The following is a 26,022-nucleotide window of genomic DNA, read 5'->3' on the forward strand; positions in this document are numbered from 1 at the left end:
AATTTTGCCTCTTTATAAAGTTTTGATAAGACCACACATGGATTACTGTGCTGCCAGACATTTGAAGGGGATTACTGTGTGCAGATTTGGTCTCCCGGGTTCCAAGGAGATAAAGAAGCTGTGGCAAGGTGAAAAATAGAGTTACAAAGATTATATCTGGATTATGGGATTTAGATTATGAGGACAGATTGCGAGTATGTGGATTGCAGACTTTGGTTAACAGGAGAAAGAGGGGTGATATGATAGAGGTCTATAAACTTTTGAATGGGTGTTATAGCATTTCAAATGATGAAAGTTTTTGTTATACGGAACGTGGGGAGAGAACACAGGGCATCCATGAAAGTTAAGGTTGTTCTCAGTCAAGAAAGGGGTAAGAGGTTTTTCTTCCAGAGAGCAGTGAGTGAGTAGAATAATTTGCCTGGGGTAGTGAGTGCATCTAGTGTAAATGAATTTAAGGGAAGGTATGATAGCTGGATTGAGTAATTTACAGCCTCCCTCGATGAGTCCTTGACTCCCTGGAGGTCTCAGATGATAATAATAATAATGAAATAAAAATAAATGTCTGAAAAAATGTCTGAAAAACAATCTGTAAACCAAGGAGTAAGACAGGGATGCCCTCTGTCTCCAACACTTTTCAATATTTACATTAATGAAATATTTAAAAAATTTCCCAGAATAACAAAATAAGTATGCTATTATTTGCAGATGATCAGGTAATAATATCAGATAACAAAGACAGTTTACAAAGATCAATATATAATTTAAATGTTATAAGTAGAACAATTTGGAATGAAAATTTCCATAGATAAAACTAAAACAATTACATTTTGTGGGTAAACTCCAGTTAGAAGTAAAATAGTTATTAATAATAGAACAGATAAATACTTTCAGTTATCTTGGATGTGAAATATCATACGAAGGAGAAAAAGACAAAATTAAAAACCTCAACATTTTTACAGATTATAGGCCTGATAAATAAAACACTCAATCCAAATATAGCACATCTTGAAAATATACAATACTTTAGCAGTGCCCACATTATTATATGACAGTGAAATTAACAATATACAAAGAATAAAAACATGTGAAATGAGATTTATGAGAAGAACTGCAATGTTATTAGACCAAAAAAGGGATGAAGACATTTTAAAAGAACTAAAAACAAAATCAATAGAAAATAAAAACTAAACAATTATAAACAAAAATGGATAGAACATATAAACCGAATGGCCAACACCCGATATCCTAAACAAATACTAAAATATATTGGAAAGAGAAGGCAGGGCTGACCTCAAAAAAAGATATTGAATGGATAATGAGACTAGAAGGTCTATACCATAATTAACATTATGATGATGAATAACATCAATATAAAATAATAATAATGTGTCTTCCAGACAAATGATTAAATCATCCACCGAAGAAACGCCAAAAGGGAATTGAAAAAGGGGAAAATGATATATGAACTCCATAATTCATTACGATTTAGGATTATAAAAATGATTGCATTGCAAATCTTATGAGAAATAATCAATGTTGTTGTTTTTTAAAAAAAAATAGCATTGATAAATTTATGAAAGTTGGCTGTTTAAATTAATATGCATATTATATCTGCTACTATTATTAGATAACACATTTTTAAAAAAAGTTTTTCTCTTTCATATGAAGACTTGAATTCTGAACACAGTGATGAGGAATGGTCAGAAATATTAAAGGAATCACTTGCTGCATCTGAATATTTAAAATTGCCACCTTCTTTACTCGTGGTATGTTTTTCTTTAAAAAAAAAAAAGAATTTATAAAGTTCTTTGTTACTTTTTAAGATTAATTTATTTAATAACAGAAGCACATAACTTATTAATTGGTACAAGTGTATAAATATCTACATGGTAATGATGATTTACTATTTACTTGGGAAGTAATGAAGGATTTCTTCCATGCTTTATTATAAAACTATAAAGATTATATTTGGAATTTTAATTTTTTTTTGTTTGTATTTAATCATAAATATTCTGTTGATCAAATATTTTATTCATCATTTGTATGGTATATATCTTGGTATATTTATATAGTAGCTTATTGCAAGAAAAAAATGTGCAGGAAATTTGAAATAGGCAAGATCTGCCATAAGTTGGGGTCCTAGTTTTTGACTTGAATAAAAATGTATGTTAAAGTTTGGAAAAGAATCAGAATTGAATAACTCTGAAATGACCCAGATGTATATACACATTATTTTGGAAAATTAAAGATTTTGAAACCAAGAAAGAGAGTTAGGGAGAGATTGGCAAAATCGGAAGAAATTCATTCAGTGAGGGTGAAGTTTTTTGTAAACAGGATTAAATCCTGTCACTCTGTTCTTTCTTCTGTTTGATAACCCAGGTTTCTGTACCATAAACTGAGGGAAGCACCATTGAACTGTATACTTTGATTTTAAGTTCTTTGGAGAGATGTGTATTTTTCCATATATTTATAAGTTTGGTCATAGTAGATAATCCTAGATTTATTCTGTGTTTAATAGTTTCTTCATAATTTAGCCTGTCTGTGATCAATGTACCTAAACAGTTGAATGTATTAACCTGTTCCAGTTTATTTCCTTCCACTTCTAAGCTCTCCATTTCTGCGTTTTGCCATTCTTTGGGTTTTACTAAAATTTATCGGCATTGCAGTCTTTACTGTTTTTATGTGAGTTTTCATTTACTTTAAATTTTCGTTATTATCTGCAAATAATGCTGTCATCTACATAGTTTTTATGATGTAAATTTTATCATCATCATCATCAACATCAAATTCCTGCCATGTACCCTCAAGGGGTGTGCAGGATAAGATAGTACTACATGAAAAATGTACATTATTACTAACTTCCTATCTACAATTTTCCTCCAAATCAGTCTGTTACTTGCCAAGACTCCAACATTATCAGATCTTATATTTCTATGGTCTAAGGCACATTTTTGTACAGTATCAACCACCTATATTTTGGTCTTCCTCTAGGTAATTTTCCTGCCAACCTTGCAGAGAACACTTGCTTTGCTAATCTTTCCTCGCCCATTCTATTTAAATGACCATACCACTTGAGATTAGCTCTGCTAATGCATTCCTGGATGCTGACAATGTCAAGTTCTTTCCTAATATCCTCGTTTTTGATATGATATTGCCATTGATGCCATCTGTTCACACCTATAATCTTTCTCAGGACTCTCATATCTGCGGTCTCTAGTCTTTGGTCAAGTGTTTTACTTCTGACCCAGCTCTCAGATCCATAAGTTAAAACTGGTTTGAACACTGTCTTGTATACAGCTAACTTAGTGTTCTATGTTAGCTGTATAAAAAATATACTAATTTCTCTCTTATTCCATATGAATTTATTCAGTTGACTTCCTACCATACTAGCTTTGTTGATTCTGTTGTCTATTTCCATATTTCATTTACCATCTTCACTAAAAATCATGCTTAAGTAGCTGAAATGTTTTACTTGTTCCACAGGTTCTCCGTTCAAAACGCAGTTGACATTTTCAACTATTCTGCCTATTTTCATTGTTTTTGTCTTTTTATTGCTTACCTTCATACCATATCTATTACAACAGTCATTCGATTTAGTCAGAGAATCTTGCAGACTTGTAGCGGATTTATTTAGAAGTATAACATCGTCTGCATAAAGCAAAAAGACATTAACATCTTCAATTTTGATATCATATTTAATACCACTTTCCTTCATAATGTGATCCATATAGATAATGAATAACAGAGGGGATAATGTACATCCTTGTCTCACTCCAGATTTAACATTAAACCATCTTCCTGTACTTCCTTCAATTCTAACTGCTGACTTACAACTCAAATCAAGACTAAGTATTACTTGATATAATGCCCCATTGACGCCATATAACTGTAGCATATTGAATAGCTTCTCTCTTGGCACCTTGTCATATGCCTTTCCCAGATCGACAAAACTTAAATACAGATCTTTGTTATATTCCCATGCTTTCTCAACTATTTGTTGTAAAGTGAAGATCTGATCCTGACAGCCTCTATTTGGTCTGAATCCAGCTTGTTCTTCACCAAGCTTTTCTTCCACAATTCTTCTCAACTGTTTCTCAAGTATACTTGCATAAATCTCACCAGGAACACTCAGTAGGGAAATACCTCTGTAATTCTCACATTAAGTTTTATTTCCCTTTCTATATATATGGGTACTATGAGAGCTCTACTCCAATCATTAGGAATTCATCCCTCTGTTCAGGCCTTCTGAGCTATGCAGTGCAGCCACTGTTAGACTTTTATACCATCATACTTCAGCATTTCTGGTCGAATATCATCTACTCCAGCTGCCTTTCCACATTTCAAGCCTTTGATGGTTTTTTCTTCAAGTATGGATATGTATTCCTGACTGTATGCCTGTTAAGTATTTTTTTTTACCACTGTGCTATCACTGCTTGTTTCATTTAGCAATTTTTCGAAGTAATTACTGCATACTTCAAGGATATCTTTTTCTCCCATTTTCATGTCACCTTTATCGTCTTTAACTCCTTTTACAGCACTCTTTCCTCCATTTCTAAGCTTCTTCAACAACCTCCAGAATATCTTGCCAAAGTGTTTAGCATTCTTACATTTGTCTCTGTATTCTCTAAGAGCACAAGCTGACTTATTTGCCAGGAACTTTTGATATGCTTTCTTCTTTTCCTTCACTGCTTGTTTAACTTCCTGTGTCCTCCATGGAGTTCTAATCTTTCTATCCATGAAGACAACCTCACCACATGCCTCTCTGGCTGAATCAGTCAGGATTTTCTTCAAGGTTTGTCACCGAATCTCCAAGATTTCATTCCTGTTCTCAAACTCTTTCATTTTTTATTCAATAATCTTTGTGTATTTTAGTCTACAGTTCACATCTGAGAGCTGCTCAACTTTTATTCACTTTAAAACTTTCTTACATGTTATTCTTTTCAATATGAAATTCAATTTTATCCTGCTCAAGACTAAATAGTGATCGCCTCCAATTTCAAATCCTCTGTACACTCTGGTGTCCTGCACCAGGGAGAAAACATCACTATCAACAATAACATAGTCAATGAGACTTTTCTTGTTCCGTGCCTCTTCTCTCCATGTGAATTTGTGCACATTTTTATATTGGAACATGGTGTTAGTAATAACCAGTCCATGTCATGAGCAGAAATCCAACAGGTATTTGCCATTATTATTAGCTTTGCTCTTTTCTCCAAATTTACTTGGAATATAGCTTCCTGGGTTCATCATGGAGTTCTGATTTTTCTATCATTGCAGGCAACCTCATAACGTGCCTTTTTTGCTGAATCAATGAATGTTTACTTCGGGATTTTCCAATGAATCTCCAAGACTTGGTTCTTGTTTTCAAATTCTTTCATTTTTTTCTTGAATACTTTGTGTACTTGAGGCTATAGTTCAACTCTAAAAGCTGCTCATCATTGATTTTGTCTAAAACTCATGTGCTTTTCTTTTCAGAGTGCTATTATTCTGATGGACCAAGATATCACGGCTTCTAGTGATGTGCCCATTTTAATTGATAATAAATGGAAAAATAGAATACAAAAGTACAATTTTGTAAATGATCGAATTATAACAGTTAATTTAAAATCAAATAGAAGCTGTTTGTTTTTAATTTAACAAATAAAAGAAGAAGTATGAAAGAGGAATCCGAACAATTTTCTGAGGAACCACAAAAACAGTTAAATAAATCTATGAGTTGGAAATGATCCAATTCCAAATGTCTTAGGAAAACATGGATGTATGAATAACAATGGTTCAAGAACTATTAGACTTCTGTACTTGCAATAATTTTAAAATAGCCAATACTTTTTTCCAAATAAAGAATATAAATAAATATACTTGGAATGGTAGAGGAACAAGATCTATAATTGATTATATCATTACTAATCAGAAACTTGTTCTACGTGTGAGAGATGTACATTCTTACAGAGGAAGTGAAATTTTTTCAGATCATTATTTAGTAGTTTCTAAAATAGAAATACTAGCAAAATGGAGAAAGAAAGTAAATAAGAAAAAAAACAAGAAATAGAACAAGTATACAAAGTATATCCTTTACAAGAAGAAAGCATTAGAAAGCTATATCAATCATGATTAACAGATTACCTGAAAGAAGCCCAAATCAGTGAAGGTTAGAAGAAGAATGGAAAACTTTAATAAAGATAATCCATAAAGCATCCTCTGAAGTGCTCGAAAAGAAAAAGAAAATATTAAAAAGAAAAACAAATGGCATACAAATCACTCTTTCAAAAACATACAAAGGAAACAGAAGAAATATACAAAAAGTAAAAGAAATATAGCTAAAGTCATAGTAGTATAGAAAACTCACCAAGATTCTTGGGACAGATTTATTAATAAAATAGAAGAAGGCATAGCCTACAAAATATTAAGGAAATTAAACAATGAAGAAAGAGATCAGCACAAATCAATATAATGGATAGAACATTATAAGAATTTATGGTATGACCCACATTTAATAACAGAAAATAATAATCAAGAAATCAGTACTGATATATTGAACTCCAATAAAATTGGAAGAACTAAAAGAAGCAATAAAAGTATCAAAAAATTAGAAAAATCAACCAGATTAGATCGCATAAATATAGAGCTTTGGAAATATGGTGGAGAATATTTACATCACAGATTCTTAAAATTAATAAATAACTGTTGGAGAAATATGAAGTTCCATCAGATTGGTTAAAATCTATATTCAAGAAAAGAGACAGAGATGATTGTGGAAATTACACAGTAATAAGTTTATTAAATACAGGATACAAAATTTACAGAAAATCCTGAGTGAAAGACTTAGAAATGTTTCAAACAATCTACTCTCGGAAGAACAAAATGGTTTCAGACATGGAAGATCATGTATAGACAATATTATTATTAAGAGAGACCTCCAGGGAGTCAGGGACTCATCGAGGGAGACCACATATACTACACACACCAACTATCGTACTTATTCTTGAATTCATGTCCACTGCTTGCACTCACAACATCCAATGGCAATCCATTCCGATCACTTACCACCCAGTGAGCGAAAAATCTAGCCCTCACCCCCTTCTTAGCAGCATTCATTCTCAGCTTCCAAGGATGTCCTCTTGTCCTTTCCCCACCCTCCATAAATTGAAAAATTCCATCATTTCAAATCCTGTATGACCCTTTCTACAAAATCTCAATCAGTATTCCATAATCCTGATATCATTTTTAACACTCTCCTTTGCACTCTCTCTGATATATCAGAATCACAATGAAAACCTGGAGACCAGACCTGTGCACAATAGTCCAAGTGAGGTCTTATCAAGACCTTGTAAAGAAGCAAAATGACATCTTTATCTTTACATGTCAATGTTCATTTCAGCATTGCTGTTATCTTTTGAATTGTATTTGCAATCTTTGCCACATGGCCCTGAACTTCAACGTCCTATCTACTAATATTCCAAGATCCCTAGCCTCATCAGTTTCTTCAAGCATAATCCCACCAATATAATATGACATTGGATATCTAATCACACCGAAGTGAATGAATTTACATTTACTGACATCCATTTTCCCATGCCCACAATTCCATCCTATTCAAATCATTGTGCAAGTACTGCATATCAGCAGCATTCTTGATTACCTACCTATCTTTGCTTCATCAGCAAATAGCTGTATGTTGCTTGTCAAATCCTTCCCAATAACGTTAATAATGTATGGATTGAATGACAGTGGACCAAGCACTGATCCTTTTGGTACACCACTGGTTACCTTAAATCTCGCAGATTCCTCCCCCCCCCCCACATATATCACTTTTTGATATCTGTCAGTCAGCCATCCTCTTATTCACGCTAATAATCTATAATCCAATCCCATATTCTCCAATTTATGCAACAGTCTACCATGCTGTATTCTATCAAAAGCCTTAGCAAAATTCTAAAGTATGTTGTTTTTGTCCATTCCCCTTGTCTGGTTCAATGGTAACATTGTTATAGAATGTGAGCAAGTTGCTAAAACATGACCTTCCCTTAGTAAACTCATGTTGCTCATTGCAAAGTAGAGATTCACTGTCAACCCATTTCTGAACGCGAGCCCTAACCATAAGTTTTAAAAGAGGTAAACCGTGAGTAGATATATCGGTACACAATAAATAACGGAAAAAAACTCACGTAGAAAGATTATTTATTAGTATAATTTTCGCCTGTGTGTCACAGGCATCTTCAGTACATTAAGCTCAAAATTAAACACTAACTGACAATTCCAAAAAGCGCCACCTAAGTAGCTGGTGTAAGATAACTAAAAAGGTCAATAACTTTCCTAAAAAAAAAAAAAAAAAATTAATACAATAAAAAGTTAGGAAAGATTAGCTGATTTGTAAAGTACTATCTCCCATAAAGGGGATAGACGTAAGCCGTCGGATCTGTTTAAGTTAGGAGAATGAAGTAGAGTTTCACATGTTTCTTTATAAAGGCGTTCCATGAGAAACTGACTTTTGTGAAGAACTCTTGTCTTTCTCCAATGAACTCTGTGTCTAGTGAAGATGGCATGTTCAGAAAGTCCAGACTTTTCAGGTTTAAAGTATTCAATATAAGATTGGTGTTCTTCTAGCCGAATAGAGGCGGATCTTCCCATTTGTCCGAAATAAGATAATCCACAAGAGCACGGAATCTGGTAGACACCTGGATGATTAAGATGTGGACGCTTGTCCTCAGGAGAAGTGAGAAAGGTGGCGATTTTTCTAAACAGTCGAAAGGCAATAAAAATATTCAGTGGTTTTAAAACTTTTGCTATACGTTCACTGATGCCTTGTACATAAGGGATAGTAATGCGCTTTATTTCCTCTGTGTTTGAAGAGGAAGACATATTAAAACTACTCAAAGTTCTTTTAATGAAGAAATTCTTATAACCATTAGATAGAAAGGAAGAAGTTATGTATTGTAGTTCTTTCTGTAAAAGATCGTCTGTAGAACAAAAGGAGTGGGTCCGATGAACCAGTGTTTTAATAGTTCCTGCCTTTTGACTGGGATGGTGATGAGATTCCGCATGGATATAATGATGGCATGTTCAGAAAGTCCAGACTTTTCAGGTTTAAAGTATTCAATATAAGATTGGTGTTCTTCTAGCCGAATAGAGGCGGATCTTCCCATTTGTCCGAAATAAGATAATCCACAAGAGCACGGAATCTGGTAGACACCTGGATGATTAAGATGTGGACGCTTGTCCTCAGGAGAAGTGAGAAAGGTGGCGATTTTTCTAAACAGTCGAAAGCCTATGAGTGTATGAGCCTAATGCCTGTATGAGTCTTCTTTCTATAAACTGAGAAATGTAGGTTACCATCTGGTTGGCGAAGAATTAGAAGATCTAAAAAGACTAACTGCTTATTTGATTCTACTTCTAGGGTAAACTTGATCCTAGGATGAAATGCTTTAACTTAGTGAGAAATTGTTGAAGTTCATCAGAAGAGCCATTCCATACAGCAAAAATGTCATCGACATATCTGAACCAATGCGTAGGTCTGGGAGAAATATTGTCAAAGATACGTTGTTCAAAATGTTCCATAAAGAAATTGGAGATAGCAGGAGAAAGAGGATTACCCATTGCTGTTCCTTCAATTTGTTGATACAACTTATTTTTAAAGGAAAAATAACCAGAATTTATTACAAAATCAAATACGTTTACAATGTCCGAAGGAAATTCCTGTTGTAAAGGAAAAATTCCTTATTTTTCCTTTAAAAATAAGTTGTATCAACAAATTGAAGGAACAGCAATGGGTAATCCTCTTTCTCCTGCTATCTCCAATTTCTTTATGGAACGTTTTGAACAACGTATCTTTGACAATATTTCTCCCAGACCTACGCATTGGTTCAGATATGTCGATGACATTTTTGCTGTATGGAATGGCTCTTCTGATGAACTTCAACAATTTCTCACTAAGTTAAACGCATTTCATCCTAGGATCAAGTTTACCCTAGAAGTAGAATCAGATAAGCAGTTAGCCTTTTTAGATCTTCTAATTCTTCGCCAACCAGATGGTAACCTACATTTCTCAGTTTATAGAAAGAAGACTCATACAGGCCATTATATCCATGCGGAATCTCATCACCATCCCAGTCAAAAGGCAGGAACTATTAAAACACTGGTTCATCGGGCCCACTCCTTTTGTTCTACAGACGATCTTTTACAGAAAGAACTACAATACATAACTTCTTCCTTTCTATCTAATGGTTATAAGAATTGCTTCATTAAAAGAACTTTGAGTAGTTTTAATATGTCTTCCTCTTCAAACACAGAGGAAATAACACGCATTACTATCCCTTATGTACAAGGCATCAGTGAACGTATAGCAAAAGTTTTAAAACCACTGAATATTTTTGTTGCCTTTCGACTGTTTAGAAAAATCTCCACCTTTCTCACTTCTCCTGAGGACAAGCTTCCACATCTTAATCATCCAGGTGTCTACCAGATTCCGTGCTCTTGTGGATTATCTTATTTCGGACAAATGGGAAGATCCGCCTCTATTCGGCTAGAAGAACACCAATCTTATATTGAATACTTTAAACCTGAAAAGTCTGGACTTTCTGAACATGCCATCTTCACTAGACACAGAGTTCATTGGAGAAAGACAAGAGTTCTTCACAAAAGTCAGTTTCTCATGGAACGCCTTTATAAAGAAACACGTGAAACTCTACTTCATTCTTCTAACTTAAACAGATCTGACGGCTTACGTCTATCCCCTTTATGGGAGATAGTACTTTACAAATCAGCTAATCTTTCCTAACTTTTTATTGTATTAATTTTTATTTTTATTTTTTAGGAAAGTTATTGACCTTTTTAGTTATCTTACACCAGCTAATTAGGTGGTGCTTTTTGGAATTGTCAGTTAGTGTTTAATTTTGAGCTTAATGTACTGAAGATGCCTGTGACACACAGGCGAAAATTATACTAATAAATAATCTTTCTACGTGAGTTTTTTCCGTTATTTATTGTGTACCGAGCCCTAACCAATTTTTTCAAAATTTTCACCACCACTCCTGAGATACTAATTGGTTGATAGTTGGATACATCAGTCTTTGCACCACCCTTGTGCAATGGAATTACCATACATTCTTTCCATTCCTGCAGAATTTTCCCTGTTCTGAGACTCATATTAAATAGCCAGCTCAGCTGAACACTCTTTTAGCACACAGGCTGATTTCCCATCTGTCCCTGTTGCTGAATTCTTATTCAGTTTTTGCTACATTTCTGATACCTCATTGTCATACACCTGAGTTTCTTCATCCAGTGAAGTGCTAGCAGTGAGCTCAATGTTGTGTACACCATGTTGATAGCTTTTAACAAAATGGGCACTCATTAGTTGAACAACCTCTTCTGCATCTGTAACCTCACACCATCTGCATTTATAAGAATTCTTTCTTTTACTTGCAGCATATGAATAGAATTCTTGTGGGTTGTTTTAGAATGCAGAACCAGTTTCTTTTCATATGCTTTCTGTACAACAGTTGTGATTATTCTAGCCTGCTGCTTATAATTTTCATAATGCACATCATCCATACTCACATGGTATTCCTTCCACATCATCCTTTTCTTGCAAATCTCTTGCTTAATAAGATTACACATTCATTTGACTCCCACCCTATTTATTCTTCAAACTCTTGGGACACGTTCTGATATCGCATCATTTAAATATTGTTTAAATGCTCGATATTCTTCTCATCCAGGAACCAATCCCATTCCATTGAACTCAGTATGCTTCTCAGTGGGTCATAATTTCCTGCTTTGTAGTTCAGCATGTAACCTTTTCTGAATGGAACATTCATAAACTTAGTCTCTTCCCAAGTGAGTACCTCATGATCACTGTCACCAACTGGAGGCAGAATAGTTATAACTTGAACTGAAATGCCCTCTGACACTGTAATTAAATCACACTCTTTGACTTTGAGTTCCTTCTGTCACATGCTGCTTGAGGAAGTTGTCCCACAAGAGCTCAATAAATGCATTTTCATTTTTCTCATGAGATTCTACTGCTACCCAATCAATATTTGGATAATTAATTGAAAAAAAGATGAGAATTTAATTTGGACACTGATATGGCTTTTATAGATTACGAGAAAGCTTTTGATAAGATACACAGAGAAAAAGTATGGAATATAATGAAAAAAATATATATCCATTAAATTTGGTACAAGCTATGCAAAGTTTTTATAAAGATACAAAAACACAGTTACAGTTAGGTAATAATTTAACAGAAGAGATTGAAGTAAATCAGGGTGTTAGCCAAGGATGTAGCTTATCTCCAACTCTATTCGTATATATATTGATCAGATTATTAAAATATAGAAAACAACAATAAAAGGTATCCATTTAACCAGAAGAACTATTATCAATACAATGCTGTATGCAGATGATTAGTTTATATTACAAGACAATGAAGATGACCTTCAAAAATCAGTTTATGAATTAAACAAAATAAGCTATATCCCAAGCCTACAATACAATTCAAAAATTTCACAAAAGAAACAAAGTTGTGATATTTAAAGGTTGAGATCATGTTAGATCAAAAATAGTTATAAAAAATAAAATAATAGAACAGATGACCCAGTTTAATTATTTAGGCTGCATAATAACATATCTAAAAGATAAAGATATAGATGAAAAAAATAAAGAAATTTCAGAAAATTTGTGGAACAATTAAAAGGGCACTAATAAAAAACAGGATAAAAAACTAAAATTTTATAAAGTAAAGGCCTCTCCCAATCTGTTATATGGTTCAGAAACATAGACTGCTAGAATGATGAAAGTAAAATACAAGCTGCAGAAATGAGATTTTTAAGAGTAATTAAAAGATGCACAAAATTGGACCATGTAAGAAATGAAGACATTGGAAAAGAACTAGATATTTATGACGTAAATGAAAAAATCAAGGAATATAGAGAAAAATGGGAAGAACATCTATTTAGGATGGAAAGATATCGCTATCAAAAGAAGTGGATCGATATAGACCAAAGGGAAAGACAGAGAGAAAGAAAGAAAGACCAGTGAGGCTGTAAGAGGCAAATGCCTAATCCTCGAAGAGAAGAAGATATCCAGTTTTATCCTTCTCAGAACTAAATGGTGAGCACATACTATTTCAAATTTTCTGTTATACTCGTGTTCTGAACCAACATGAAGATGTCGTTCTTAGCAATAACAGCACGACTTTTCTTATTTTATGTTTCCTGTCTATGTGATCTGTGCACATCTTTATGTTGGAACATGGTGTTAGTGATGCCTAGCCCATGTTCTGAACAGAAACCAACCATTATTAACCATTATTATTAGCTTTACTCTTTTCCTGCTATCCTGTTTAGATCTCCAATAAGGACTAGCCCATCTGCCTTCTGTAACGCCTCAAAAAATTCTCTAACCTCTTCCTTGGTAGAATTTTTTTTCTCATTTCAATTCCCTATTTTAATATTTGCCAGCATCATTCTACTTGTTACTGTCTGCCATTCAAGAAGATTATCCACATATTTAGTGTTGAATACTGTACCTACTACTTCTTTTCCATGATCATTGTTGCTTAGAAGAATCTCACTTGTTTTTGCCTTGTTTGTTTCGATAACGTCTATTGTGTTGATATGGTATACATATCCAGTTCTTCAAGTTCCATTTCATTTCCGTTGATGCCAATCTTGAACTCAGCTGATGTTGAGTTGGAGTTGGTTTCAAACTTTGGCAAAAACAATGGTGGCTTGAACAATGCCCCAGGTGTCATGAAATTTCATTTTTATACCATCATTTTATTTTGATCAGTATCCATATAGATTCCTACTAATGGAGTACACCACATTAAGGTTAGGATTATACGTTCAAAAGCCTCAGTCAGTGTTTTGCATTCCTTGAAAGGCTATGTGGAGGTCACCTCCCAGTTACCTGCTTTAACCCTTAAGCAGTCTATCTACCTTTTCTTACCTTTAGTAATATGCATATTACTAGACAGATCAGATGTCACTTCTCAGACTGATATTTATCTGTAGTGTTCCATAGGCAGAAAGACATTACATCATTTGCTTCTTCAACATACAAAATCTTGGTTTTCTTTTCTTCTTTTCACTCACGTCATAAATCTTAGTATACATCTCTAAAATTTAGGTATTATCAATGTTAGAATATTCCTCTCATGTTGCATGCAGTGCACCAAAGATCCTACTAATAATTCTTGATGCTGTACATAGGAGGACATTCTGACTGATCAGTGATCCTTCTTTCTCTTACTGACTCATTGTAACTACTGTCTGATTAATGGTCCATTTCAACTTTATGTTATTTTCTGCAAGAGCTTTCATGAGTGCTGCTCCACTGAATGGCATCCACCATTCTTTCACTTTCCACTAAACATGGTAAAACATGATGAGCAGTAGCTACCTAATATCCTTTGAAAGTTCAGCTCAAAACCCCACGGAACTGGCTTTCTCTCTTCCTCTTTCATCCCATTGACTTCTATTCTCTGGAACAGCTCTCTTCATAAAGTGTTCTCAACAGCTGCAACTTCCAGTTCTTCAAGAAAAATATCAATTGAATCCTTCTTCTTTAACTCTTAATTGTGCTATACTGTAGGTTTTACAACCTCCGTGCAGGATTGTTATTTAAAAAAAAAATGTCTGGTAGTTGGCAATTATTTTTGAAAAAACTAGTATTAAATGAGATAAGGAATAATTGATATTAGCAGCAAATATTCATGAATAATGCAAACAGAAGTATATTTCAATATTTGGGAATCTAAAAGTCCTCAGAAACCTGCTATATATTATAAAAGTTGTTGAAATGGTTTGTAGGCATCAGACTCTGGATTCCTTCTGGCATGGATATTAATAAAACTCCGTGTGGTAGGTTTTCATCTGCAGCAAGATCATGACCGCCATCATCACATAGCAATGATAATGGCAGTGACTTGACAAAGTACCATGTTTGATCTCCAGAGCAGATCTCACTCCTAGAACAAAATGCACTATAGGTCTACTACTTTTTGTGGTTGGGATTGATGTAAAAGAATGAAGTTCTGCAGTTGCTACACTGTGTAATTTAGAAGGTTTTGTGAGAAGATTGAGTTCTAGTTGAGAAAAGTTGAGCTCCTAGGTATCAGTTTATAAAATAAGGAAATCTGAGAATTACAGAAGAATTTCCGTACTGAGTGGTGCGTTGTCCTCTATATTTATTTATTTATTTTATTTATTACTATTATATTTTATTACTATCTTACTCATTTATTTCACTTGTTTTGTTACTAACTTATTCACTTGTACTTATTTATCTTCTTACTTACTCAAACCTTACTCATTTAAAATCCTATTCGCTTTGCTACTGTTATATCTTCTTTTACTTTCTTTATACTTTTGTTATATATAATATACTAATATACTTCCCTAAGAATGCCTTACTTAACTCCACCTAAGAATGCTTCTTTTTCGGACACTGTCAAATTTATTTTTTATTGCTGCACCAGCCAGAGTCCTATAATATGAGCTTATTCAAAATTCAGGGAATATTCCAGGGTTAATTGGTATTCATTCTAATATACACTAAATAGATACTGGTTCTAATTTCAGTCGTGGCCAATAATCTATTTTTACTCTAACACCCTCATTAAATTCCCTCCCGCTATGGTTGTAAATTTTTGCAAGCGGTAATTTGAATTCTCGAATAAAGCACGAATCAGGCATATACAAAAAAACACGTTTATTGGAACAAATTACACTTTACAGCTATAATTGGAATATGATACTAAGCTTTTCAAAATCGCTTGCTAAGTTAGTTACTCAATACTAATTTAACAGAACACTCATAGATTAACTTGGTAATCTCACACAAACTATAAAACATTAAATCTAGCTAATTATGTTACTCAAAAACCAAACTCTTATTTCATGCTACATTAAAATACATGGGGTGCTTAAGGGTCAAAGCTGTATAACTGAGAGGAGACCTCCACATAGCCTTTAAAGGAATGCGGAGAACCGACCAGGGCTTCTGACCTAATGTCCAATCCTCACCTTCTCGTGGTGCACCCTGTTGGGTATCTACTTTGATACTGAACGAACGAGGATGGGCTGGCAATTTGGGATTTAGCCGACCAAATTGTATTCTTATTGGTTAAACCAAAATAAAAAATGATGGTACAACATGACAAAATTTCATGCCGGCTGGGGCGTCGCATGGTTAAACAAGGCCCCCGTTGTTTTCGCCAGGGAACCAGGGCAAACAGCGAAAAGTCAGCTACTGGAACAAATCTGAAAACAAACCCCAACTCAACATCACCAGAGTTAAAGATCGGTACTATCAATGTAAGAAGCCTGAATGGCAAAGAAATGGAGCTAGCTGAGGAATTAGATAAGTACCAGATCGACATAATAGGGGTGACTGAAACAAAAAACACCAAAACTGGTGAGATCTTTCTGAGCAATAAATACAAAATGTTATATTCAGGCAATGACAATCAAGGAAAAGAAGGAGTAGCCATAGTATTCAACACAAAATACGAGGCTAATCTTCTTGAATGGCAGTCAGTCTCAAGTAGAGTAATGTGGGCAAATATGAGAATGGGGAACTGGACAATGAGACTTATTTGTGCCTATGGTCCCACAGAAGGTTCTACTAAAGTAGAAGTGGAGGAATTTTTTGAGGCTTTAGAAAAAGCAACTGACACAATGAAAAGGGAAAAGTTGGTCCTTGTTGGGGATCTAAATAGTAGAGCAGGAAATGATTGTGAGACATACAAAAATATTTTGGGAAAATTTGGAGAAAAGAGCAAAGCTAATAATAATGGCAAATATCTGTTGGATTTCTGCTCAGGACATGGACTGGTTATTACTAACACCATGTTCCAACATAAAAATGTGCACAAATTCACATGGAGAGAAGAGGCTAGGAATAAGAAAAGTCTCATTGACTATGTTATTGTTGATAGTGATGTTTTCTCCCTGGTGCAGGACACCAGAGTGTACAGAGGATTTGAAATTGGAAGTGATCACTATTTAGTCTTGAGCAGGATAAAATTGAATTTCATATTGAAAAGAATAACATGTAAGAAAGTTTTAAAGCGAATAAAAGTTGAGCAGCTCTCAGATGTGAACTGTAGACTAAAATACAGAAATATTATTGAAAAGAAAATGAAAGAGTTTGAGAACAGGAATCAAACCTTGGAGATTCAGTGGCAAACTCTGAAGGAAACATTGATTGATTCTGCCAGAGAGGCATGTGGTGAGGTTGTGTGTAGGGATAAAAAAATCAGAACTCCCTGGTGGACACAGGAAGTTAAAGAGGCAGTGAAGGAAAAGAAGAAAGCATATCAAAAGTTCCTGGCAAATAAGTCAGCTTTTACTCTTACAGAATACAGAGACAAATGTAAGAAAGCTAAACAGTGGGTAAAACTAGCTAATCAAAAGTCATGGGAGGACTTTGGCAAGAATATAGAAAATAAATATCAAGAAGGTGGCAAAATATTCTGGAGGTTGTTGAAGAAGCTTAGGAATGGAGGAAAGAGTGCTGTAAAAGGAATTAGAGATGATAAAGGTGAAATGAAAACAGGAGAAAAAGATATCCTTGAAGTATGGAGTAATTACTTTGAAAAACTGCTAAATGAAACAAGCAGTGATGACAGCACAGTGATAAAAAACACTGACCAGGCATGCAGTCAGGAATACATATCCATACTTGAAGTAGAAAAAGCCATCAAAGGCTTGAAATGTGGAAAGGCAGCAGGAGTAGATGATATTCGACCAGAAATGCTGAAGTATGGTGGTATAAGAGTCTTACAGTGGCTGCACTGCATAGTTCAGAAAGCCTGGACAGAGGGACGAATTCCCGATGATTGGAGTAGAGCTCTCATAGTACCCATATATAAAAAGGGAAATAAAACTGAATGTGAGAATTACAGAGGTATTTCCCTACTGAGTGTTCCTGGCAAGATCTATGCAAGTATACTTGAGAAACGGTTGAGAAGAATTGTGGAAGAAAAGCTTGGTGAAGAACAAGCTGGATTCAGGCCAAATAGAGGCTGTCAGGATCAGATCTTCACTTTACGACAAATAGTCGAGAAAGCATGGGAATATAACAAAGATCTGTATTTAAGTTTTGTTGATTTGGAAAAGGCATATGACAAGGTGCCAAGAGAGAAGCTATTCAATACGCTGCAGTTATATGGTGTCAATGGGGCATTATATCAAGCAATACTTAGTCTTTATTTGAGTTGTGAGTCAGCAGTTAGAATTGAAGGAAGTACAGGAAGATGGTTTAATGTTAAATCTGGTGTGAGACAAGGATGTACATTATCCCCTCTGTTATTCATTATCTATATGGATCACATTATGAAGGAATGTGGTATTAAACCTGATATCAAAATTGGAGATGTTAATGTCAGCTCTTTGCTTTATGCGGATGATGTTATACTTCTAAATAAATCCGCTACAAGTCTGCAAGATTCTCTGACTAAATTGAATAGCTGTTGTAATAGATATGGTATGAAGGTCAGCAATAAAAAGACAAAGACAATTAAAATAGGCAGAATCATTGAAAATGTCAACTGTGTTGTGAATGGAGAACCTGTGGAACAAGTAAAACATTTCAGCTACTTAGGCACAATTTTTACTGAAGATGGTAAACTAAATATAGAAATAGACAACAGAATCAGCAAAGCTGGTATCGTGGGAAGTCAATTGAATAAATTCATATGGAATAAGAAAGAAATTAGTCGGAACACTAAATTAGCTGTATACAAGACTGTGTTCAAACCAATTTTAACTTATGGATCTGAGAGCTGGGTCAGAAGTAAAACACTTGACCAAAGACTAGAGACCGCAGATATGAGAGTCCTGAGAAAGATTAGAGGCGTGAACAGATGGCATCAATGGCAATATCATATTAAAAATGAGGATATTAGGAAAGAACTTGACATTGTCAGCATCCAGGAATGCGTTAGCAGAGCTAATCTCAGATGGTATGGTCACTTAAATAGAATGGGAGAGGAAAGATTAGCAAAACAAGTGTTCTCTGCCAGGTTGGCAGGAAAACGACCCAGAGGAAGACCAAGATATAGGTGGATTGATACGGTACAAAGTGCCTTAGACGATAGAAATATAAGATCTGATAATGTTGGAGTCTTGACAAGTAACAGACTGATTTGGAGGAAAATTGTAGATAGGAAGTTAGTAATGATGTAATTTTTTCATGTAGTACTGTCATATCCTGTACACCCCCTTGAGGGTACATGGCAGGAATTTGATGATGATGATGATGATTAAAATACATCTCGCAACCCGTTACTATTCTGATAAAATTCATCTACTAAATTTCAAATTCACATATAATCTCAGTCACATGCAGCTAAAGTTTCACTCTTGACATTCCTTTGTTTATCAGAATTACTCTATCTTAAATTACAAATCCTTATTATAGTCCACTATGAATTGTCCACTTAATATGATCTAACACTAAGTTCTGTCTCATTCAAACATATAATAAAGGTCTTTACGTTACCCAATCTTTTTCTTCCGAAGGTCTGTTAACAGTCACATGTTGTTTCGGGTCCTCCTTCGATCAGTTGCTTCCACAATGGGCTTACGACTATGCCATCCATTTTACATTCTTCCCGGACTCGAACTTCTCACTGCCTTGATACAGCACATTCTCTGCTTCTACACGAGTGGGACATCTCTCTCGCTCGTCCCTACTCCGTTCGCTATTCAGGAATCCTCGAAGTGAAGTCAGGAACAACCAGAAAAAAGCCCAGCATTATCGCGCGCATTCGCTTATATTTTGTCCCTTCTTTCCCGTACGACCATTCGTCTTCATGTCCCTAAGGTGATCCTCCAAGTCCTAGCTGCTATTAGGTGCTGTATTCCAGGAATCCCGCTTGCATCATATTCCTCGTATGTTGCAGCTGGCGGTATTATGGCCGATACGCGTGTGTATGTAACTCGACCTTTGCACTCATACTCTTAACTTATTTGACGACTTATTAAGTTTTAGACAGCTTAATGGGACAAGATTATACTGCAATTTCCTTATTAAAATTCGTTAATCCTATAATCCTTCAGTTTAACTTTCAACTACAAGATTTTTCTAGTGCATTTTACATGTTATTACATAAATTCCTTTACAACAAAATTCAGAACTGTGTGCTGTTAACCAGGTATTATCTGAGTTAGCCAAATTCTTGTTAGATTCTGAATGAATAATTTCTCAAAGATCGTCCATTGAGGATCTAACACTCTTTCTAGAAAAAATTTTCTAGACAAAATTTTTTTTTTTTTTTTTTTCTTAAGCATCCCTTAATTCTCTAGGGAGAACTTACACTCTGCCTGATATCAGCATAACTAATTATCAGTACATTGTTACATGCTTCATGCACATTTTGTTCTGCAACCTCTTCATCCGACTGTCTCCCTCCTTCTGCCTGGTTAGGTAATCTTTGTTCCTCTGAGACCAGTTTAGAAACCTCATCATTCTGTACTGAATTCGTACTTGTATTCTCTTTGCACACCCCATCTCCCTCAGTTTGTCTGATCCTTCTCTCTCTCTTAGGTGATTTCCATGCACATAATTACCCTCTCTCTCTCTTCTGTGCTACTCTTCCAAGCTTTATTGTTTTCTTCTTCCTTTCGAACCAAACTTCCTTGCTGGCATAGTCACAGGTGAAGTTGTATTTACTCAAAAAATCGTTTCCCAGGATTAATCCTAAATGGTGGCACGAGCATTTTGGTAAAACTAAGAAACTATGCCAAACATACAAGCCAAACACGGGCAGATTGACTTTCAGTCTTAAAGACTTTGTGGCTTGGGGGGGGGGGGGGGGGATATTCCCAAAATTTTAATGGGCTTTCTCAGAACTTTTACCCTCCCTTTTACATATGGCTCTATTTCCCTAAAACAGTGTTCAGATATGAACGAGGCCTGGGAACCTGTGTCAATTAACGCTCTTATTCCTCTTCCGCATACCTTTCCTTCAATCGTCAATGCTGTCTCTAATCTTCCTTCCTTTTCCCCTTTTTTCTTGTTTACTGCAAACATGAGACCTAGCTTCTGAGAAGTTTCTGTTTGTACTATCTTGTCTGATGTAGCAGTTTTTGGCTACGTGTCCCAGCTTGTTGCACTTATAACACCTTGGGGTTTCTCGATGGTATCCCCTTGCATTCTCTCCATCCGAAGACAAAGGAGGATCGCTCTTGCAATGTGCAGATAGCTCTGTCAGTCTACTCATTATGGAGTCCATCTTGCTGAGTAGTGGTTCTTGCATCCTTTCAACCTCTCTATGAATTAGGTTAGTAGTTCTTTCGTCTTGGGAGCAGGCATTCTCCGAACTTTCTGTAGAGCCTGACTGAAGTCGGTTAAGCACAGAATCAACATGCTCCATAACAGGCTGTTGTAGTCTTTCAACCTCCTGTTTGATTATGGAATGGATCTTGCTATAATCAGGAATGCCTGTGGTGATCTGGCAAACTGATTTGTCTCTAGTCTCCTCACTTCGTATCTGTGCTGCCACTTGCTCATTCTTTCTCTTATCTCCCTTTGCAGTTCTTATGTCTTTGCCATTATCCTTTCCTTCGTCAATCACCCTGACATGTACAGGAGCGGCTGCAGGACTAATGTCTCCTAGCAACTGTTCCCGTTCTGTCACAGCCTTGTAGCATTCAGCCAAATTGGCTATACCTTTTCTAAAGGCTGTTTCTCCCAACTCCTGTCTAAGGCCTATTCAAAAATGTTGGAATACTGCCCAGTCCAAGTGGTGCTTGTCTTCACTGGGGACGTTAAAGGTATTTGAGAGAGTGAGTAATCTGTTATAAAATTCAGATACCCTCTCCCTATCTCCTTGTATCATCTCCTGCAGCTTCCAAATGTTTGGCCCTACATTTCTCACTCTAGCAAACTGTGAGATCAAGACCTCCTTAAATTTCCCTTAATCATGAGTTTCTTTCAGGATTGGCGAGGATTGAAAGTAGGTCTTGGCCTTTCCTACCAACTTGCTCAACAAGTTGGTAGGAAAGGCCAAATTGGCAGGTGGTCTGACTACCAACAAGTTGGAAGTCAGACCACCTGCCAATCCTTCTAAGTTCTTCTACAAACTCAAAGAATGTGACTGCGTCATCGGTTTCTTCTCCAGAGAACTGTGGAATCACTTTCTGGGGATTTATTATTCGGAAAAATTCCGAATCGTCTAGTTCGGAGCTGGTTGGATGAGACATACTTGTTATCGGCACACACTTTACAAAGTTTTAACCTTTTTTTTTTTCAATTTTTGAATTCCAATTACTGCCTTACTGCCTGATGCGAATTCAAGACCACATACTGTGTTTTAGGATCTACTCAATTATTTTCCTTTCGGGCCCTAAACACATCCTACCGGCTGCACCATTCTTAATACGTGTGTTTTTCTTTATATATGTTTATTTTTATCTTTATTCATTTTATTTTATTACTATCTTACTCATTTATTTCACTTGTTTTGTTACTAACTTATTCACTTGTACTTATTTATATTCTTATTTACAAAGTGAATAAGAAGATAAACAATAAAATAGATAAACAAACCTTACCCATTTAAAATCCTATTCGCTGCGCTAATGTTATATCTTCTTTTACTTTCTTTATACTTTCATTATACATAATATACTAATATGCATTCCCTAAGAATGCCTTACTTAACTCCACCTAAGAATGCTTCCTTTTCGGACACTGGCAAATTTATTTTTTATTGCTGCGCCATCCAGAGGCCTATAATATGAGCTTATTCAAAATTCAGGAAATATTCCTGGGTTAATTGGCATTCATTCTAATATACACAAAATAGATACTGGTTCTAATTTCAGTCGTGGCCAATAATCTATTTTTACTCTAACGCTCTCATTAAATTCCTTCCCGCTATGGTTCTAAATTTTTGCAAGTGGTAATTTGAATTCTCAAATCAGGCATATACAACAAAACATGTTTATTGGAACAAATTACACTTTACGGCTATAATTGGAATATGATACTTAGCTTTTCAAAATCTCTTGCTAAGTTAGTTACTCAATACTAATTTAACAGAACACTCATAGATTAACTTGGTAATCTCACACAAACTATAAAACATTAAATCTAGCTAATTAAGTTACTCAAAAACCAAACTCTTATTTCATGCTACAATAAAATACATCTCACAACCCGTTACTATTCTGATAAAATTCCCCACCCCCCCCCCCCCCCACCCCCCCCCCCCCCCACCCCCCCCCCCCCCCACCCCCCCCCCCCCCCACCCCCCCCCCCCCCCACCCCCCCCCCCCCCCACCCCCCCCCCCCCCCACCCCCCCCCCCCCCCACCCCCCCCCCCCCCCACCCCCCCCCCCCCCCACCCCCCCCCCCCCCCACCCCCCCCCCCCCCCACCCCCCCCCCCCCCCACCCCCCCCCCCCCCCACCCCCCCCCCCCCCCACCCCCCCCCCCCCCCACCCCCCCCCCCCCCCACCCCCCCCCCCCCCCACCCCCCCCCCCCCCCACCCCCCCCCCCCCCCACCCCCCCCCCCCCCCACCCCCCCCCCCCCCCACCCCCCCCCCCCCCCACCCCCCCCCCCCCCCACCCCCCCCCCCCCCCACCCCCCCCCCCCCCCACCCCCCCCCCCCCCCACCCCCCCCCCCCCCCACCCCCCCCCCCCCCCACCCCCCCCCCCCCCCACCCCCCCCCCCCCCCACCGACCGGATGCTCTTCCTGACATCAACCCTCGCATTTATCCGGGCTTGGGACCGGCACCTATTGAGGCTAGCTTGCCTCCTTCAGTGGCTGCATAAGATGAAATGGCTTAGCAAGATAGGAAAGACTCACCCCTAGCCCTCGAATACTCTAATAGCATCAGGGGGAAGGAGCAAGGAGAGGAGAAAGAAGCAAAGAAAGAAGAGGAGGGACCAGTCTACAGAATAATATAACAGATATATATCACATGAAGTAAGGCATGGTCCAGCATCAGGTACCTCGGGTTTGCCATGCCCGTACTCACTAAAGTGAGCCCTTGAGGAAAATAAAAACATCTTATTAGTTTCTGTAATTAATTTGTATTCTAACTTAATGAGAAGCAAAAAAAAAAAAGAAGGCAGGAAAAATTCTCACAGTAGATCTCACTCCACAAATTATCTAAAAATCTTAAACTTATCAATACATGTTTTAATAGGATTTTTTACAAGATTAATAGATAACTGTATTTACTTTTTTTTTCAGCCACAGCAGCAAAAAGAATCCCATGAATTTAAAGTGGGTATGAAGCTTGAAGCACTTAATTCATCTGACTTTAATTTATATCCTGCCACGGTTACTAAGGTAATCAATAATTATTACTTCCTTGTGGAAATAGATGATTATGGTAATGAAAAGGAAAATAAATGGCATACCTTTTGCTGTCATAAAAACTCACTCATGATATTTCCTATCAACTGGGCTAGAGAAAATGATTTAAAGATTCATATTCCTAATGGTAAGATAACTTTTTTCTGATAATTACAAATTTCATTATTCAGCTTACTAATTAGTATTTGATGTTTTTTTAATATTAATCATATATATATATTTGAAATTAATACATATTATTGAATGGCTTTCTAGGTATGTTTTGCAACAGTTTAAATTGTATGATTTTTTTTATATATTTATATTTTTTTTAAATGTTAACTTCTCATGACATAGGTTTTCCAGTCAATTACACAGAATTGACTGGAAAACCACTAGCTGTCTACATCACACTAGAACATGGCATGAACGGAAATTCAAGGAAGCCTGCGAGATTATCAGCAACCACCCCAATCTGAACAACAATGATGGTTTAAAAATCCCAAACATATGGAAGGTATATATTTGACCTTCCTCACCAAGAACAACTATAAACAGGACTGTAGAAAATCCAGTATTGTAAATAAAAAATAGGAATTGTAATACTAAAAATAGGACACCAATTGTTTCTGAAAGAAAACCATCTAAAAGAATGTTTATTCCTGTCATTGTAAAAATAGAATTTAGCCTGATGTAAAAAAAAATTTTATTTTATTTTTTATTTTTTTATTTTTTATTTTTATTATTATTTTTTTTATTCACCAGAGGTCACGCTAGTAGAATAACCTGATCAAATCATTGTTTCTCTAGCTTACAGTTAATGATGTAACTCAGCTTGTTCTGTATACTTATGTACGCTCCAGATGATGATCTTGATGTGAAGATCGAAACGTCAGGATAATAAAAAAGTTTTTTAACACGGTTGTAAATTCCATAAAAATTTTAAAAATGAAGACTGTAGTTTTAGCTTGTTGCGCAGACAGAACGAAACTACCCCCCCCCCCCATGTTAATCTTCAAGAAAAAAACATTACCGAGAGATGAAATTCCTCGTGCCATTATTATCCATGTTCAAGATAAAGGCTGGTTGGACGAAGCAGGAATGAAATTATGGATACAAAAGATATGGGCAAAACGTCCAGGTGCGTTGTTTAAAAAGCCTGTGATGTTAGTGTGGGATCAATTCAGAGCACATAAAACAGAATCAACAAAGAAGCTTCTAAAAGAAATGAATACAGAATTAGCTTCATTCCTGGAGGCCTTACAAGTCAATTACAACTCTTGGATGGATCTATTAATAAACCATTCAAAAATTTTATGCGGGGAGAGTGGAACAAATGGATGGCAAAGCCAAATCACGATGTTACAGCAAAGGACATATGAAACAGCCAACAATTTCAGAAGTATGTACCTGGGTGAAAAATTCATGGGAAGCTGTGAAAGAAGAGACGATTATAAAGTTATTTAAGAAATGCAGGATAAGTAATGCGATGGATGGTACCGAAGATGACTCAGTACTATCCACCCTTCAGTTTTTGAAGAGAGTGACAACAGTAGTTCAGACGAAAGTAATACGAACGGTGACATTAATGAGACGAGTGATAATACCGAGAGTGAAGATGAACTGAATATTGCTAATACAGATGATTGTAACAATAAATAAAAATTAACTAAGAATTTGTAAATATCTTTATATTGTAAAATA

General features: G+C 36.1%; 1 protein-coding gene across 2 annotated transcripts in view; it reads left to right on the plus strand.

Annotated features, from left to right (window-relative positions):
- The window catches only part of LOC150100599 (scm-like with four MBT domains protein 2), a 226,997-nt gene that overhangs the window by 95,841 nt on the left and 105,134 nt on the right, over nucleotides 1-26,022 (plus strand). For both annotated transcript variants that reach the window (XM_090401434.1, XM_090401435.1), the window contains 2 exons: nucleotides 1,669-1,766; nucleotides 24,214-24,466. In XM_090401434.1, coding sequence (XP_090257560.1) covers nucleotides 1,669-1,766; nucleotides 24,214-24,466 — 351 coding nt within the window. The remainder of the gene's footprint in view (nucleotides 1-1,668; nucleotides 1,767-24,213; nucleotides 24,467-26,022) is intronic.

The sequence above is a fragment of the Typopeltis vanoorti genome, chromosome 12 (genome assembly GCF_054136105.1).
Source record: "Typopeltis vanoorti isolate ZY-2024b chromosome 12, IOZ_Tvanoo_1.0, whole genome shotgun sequence".
Classification (NCBI taxonomy): Eukaryota; Metazoa; Arthropoda; class Arachnida; order Uropygi; family Thelyphonidae; genus Typopeltis; species Typopeltis vanoorti.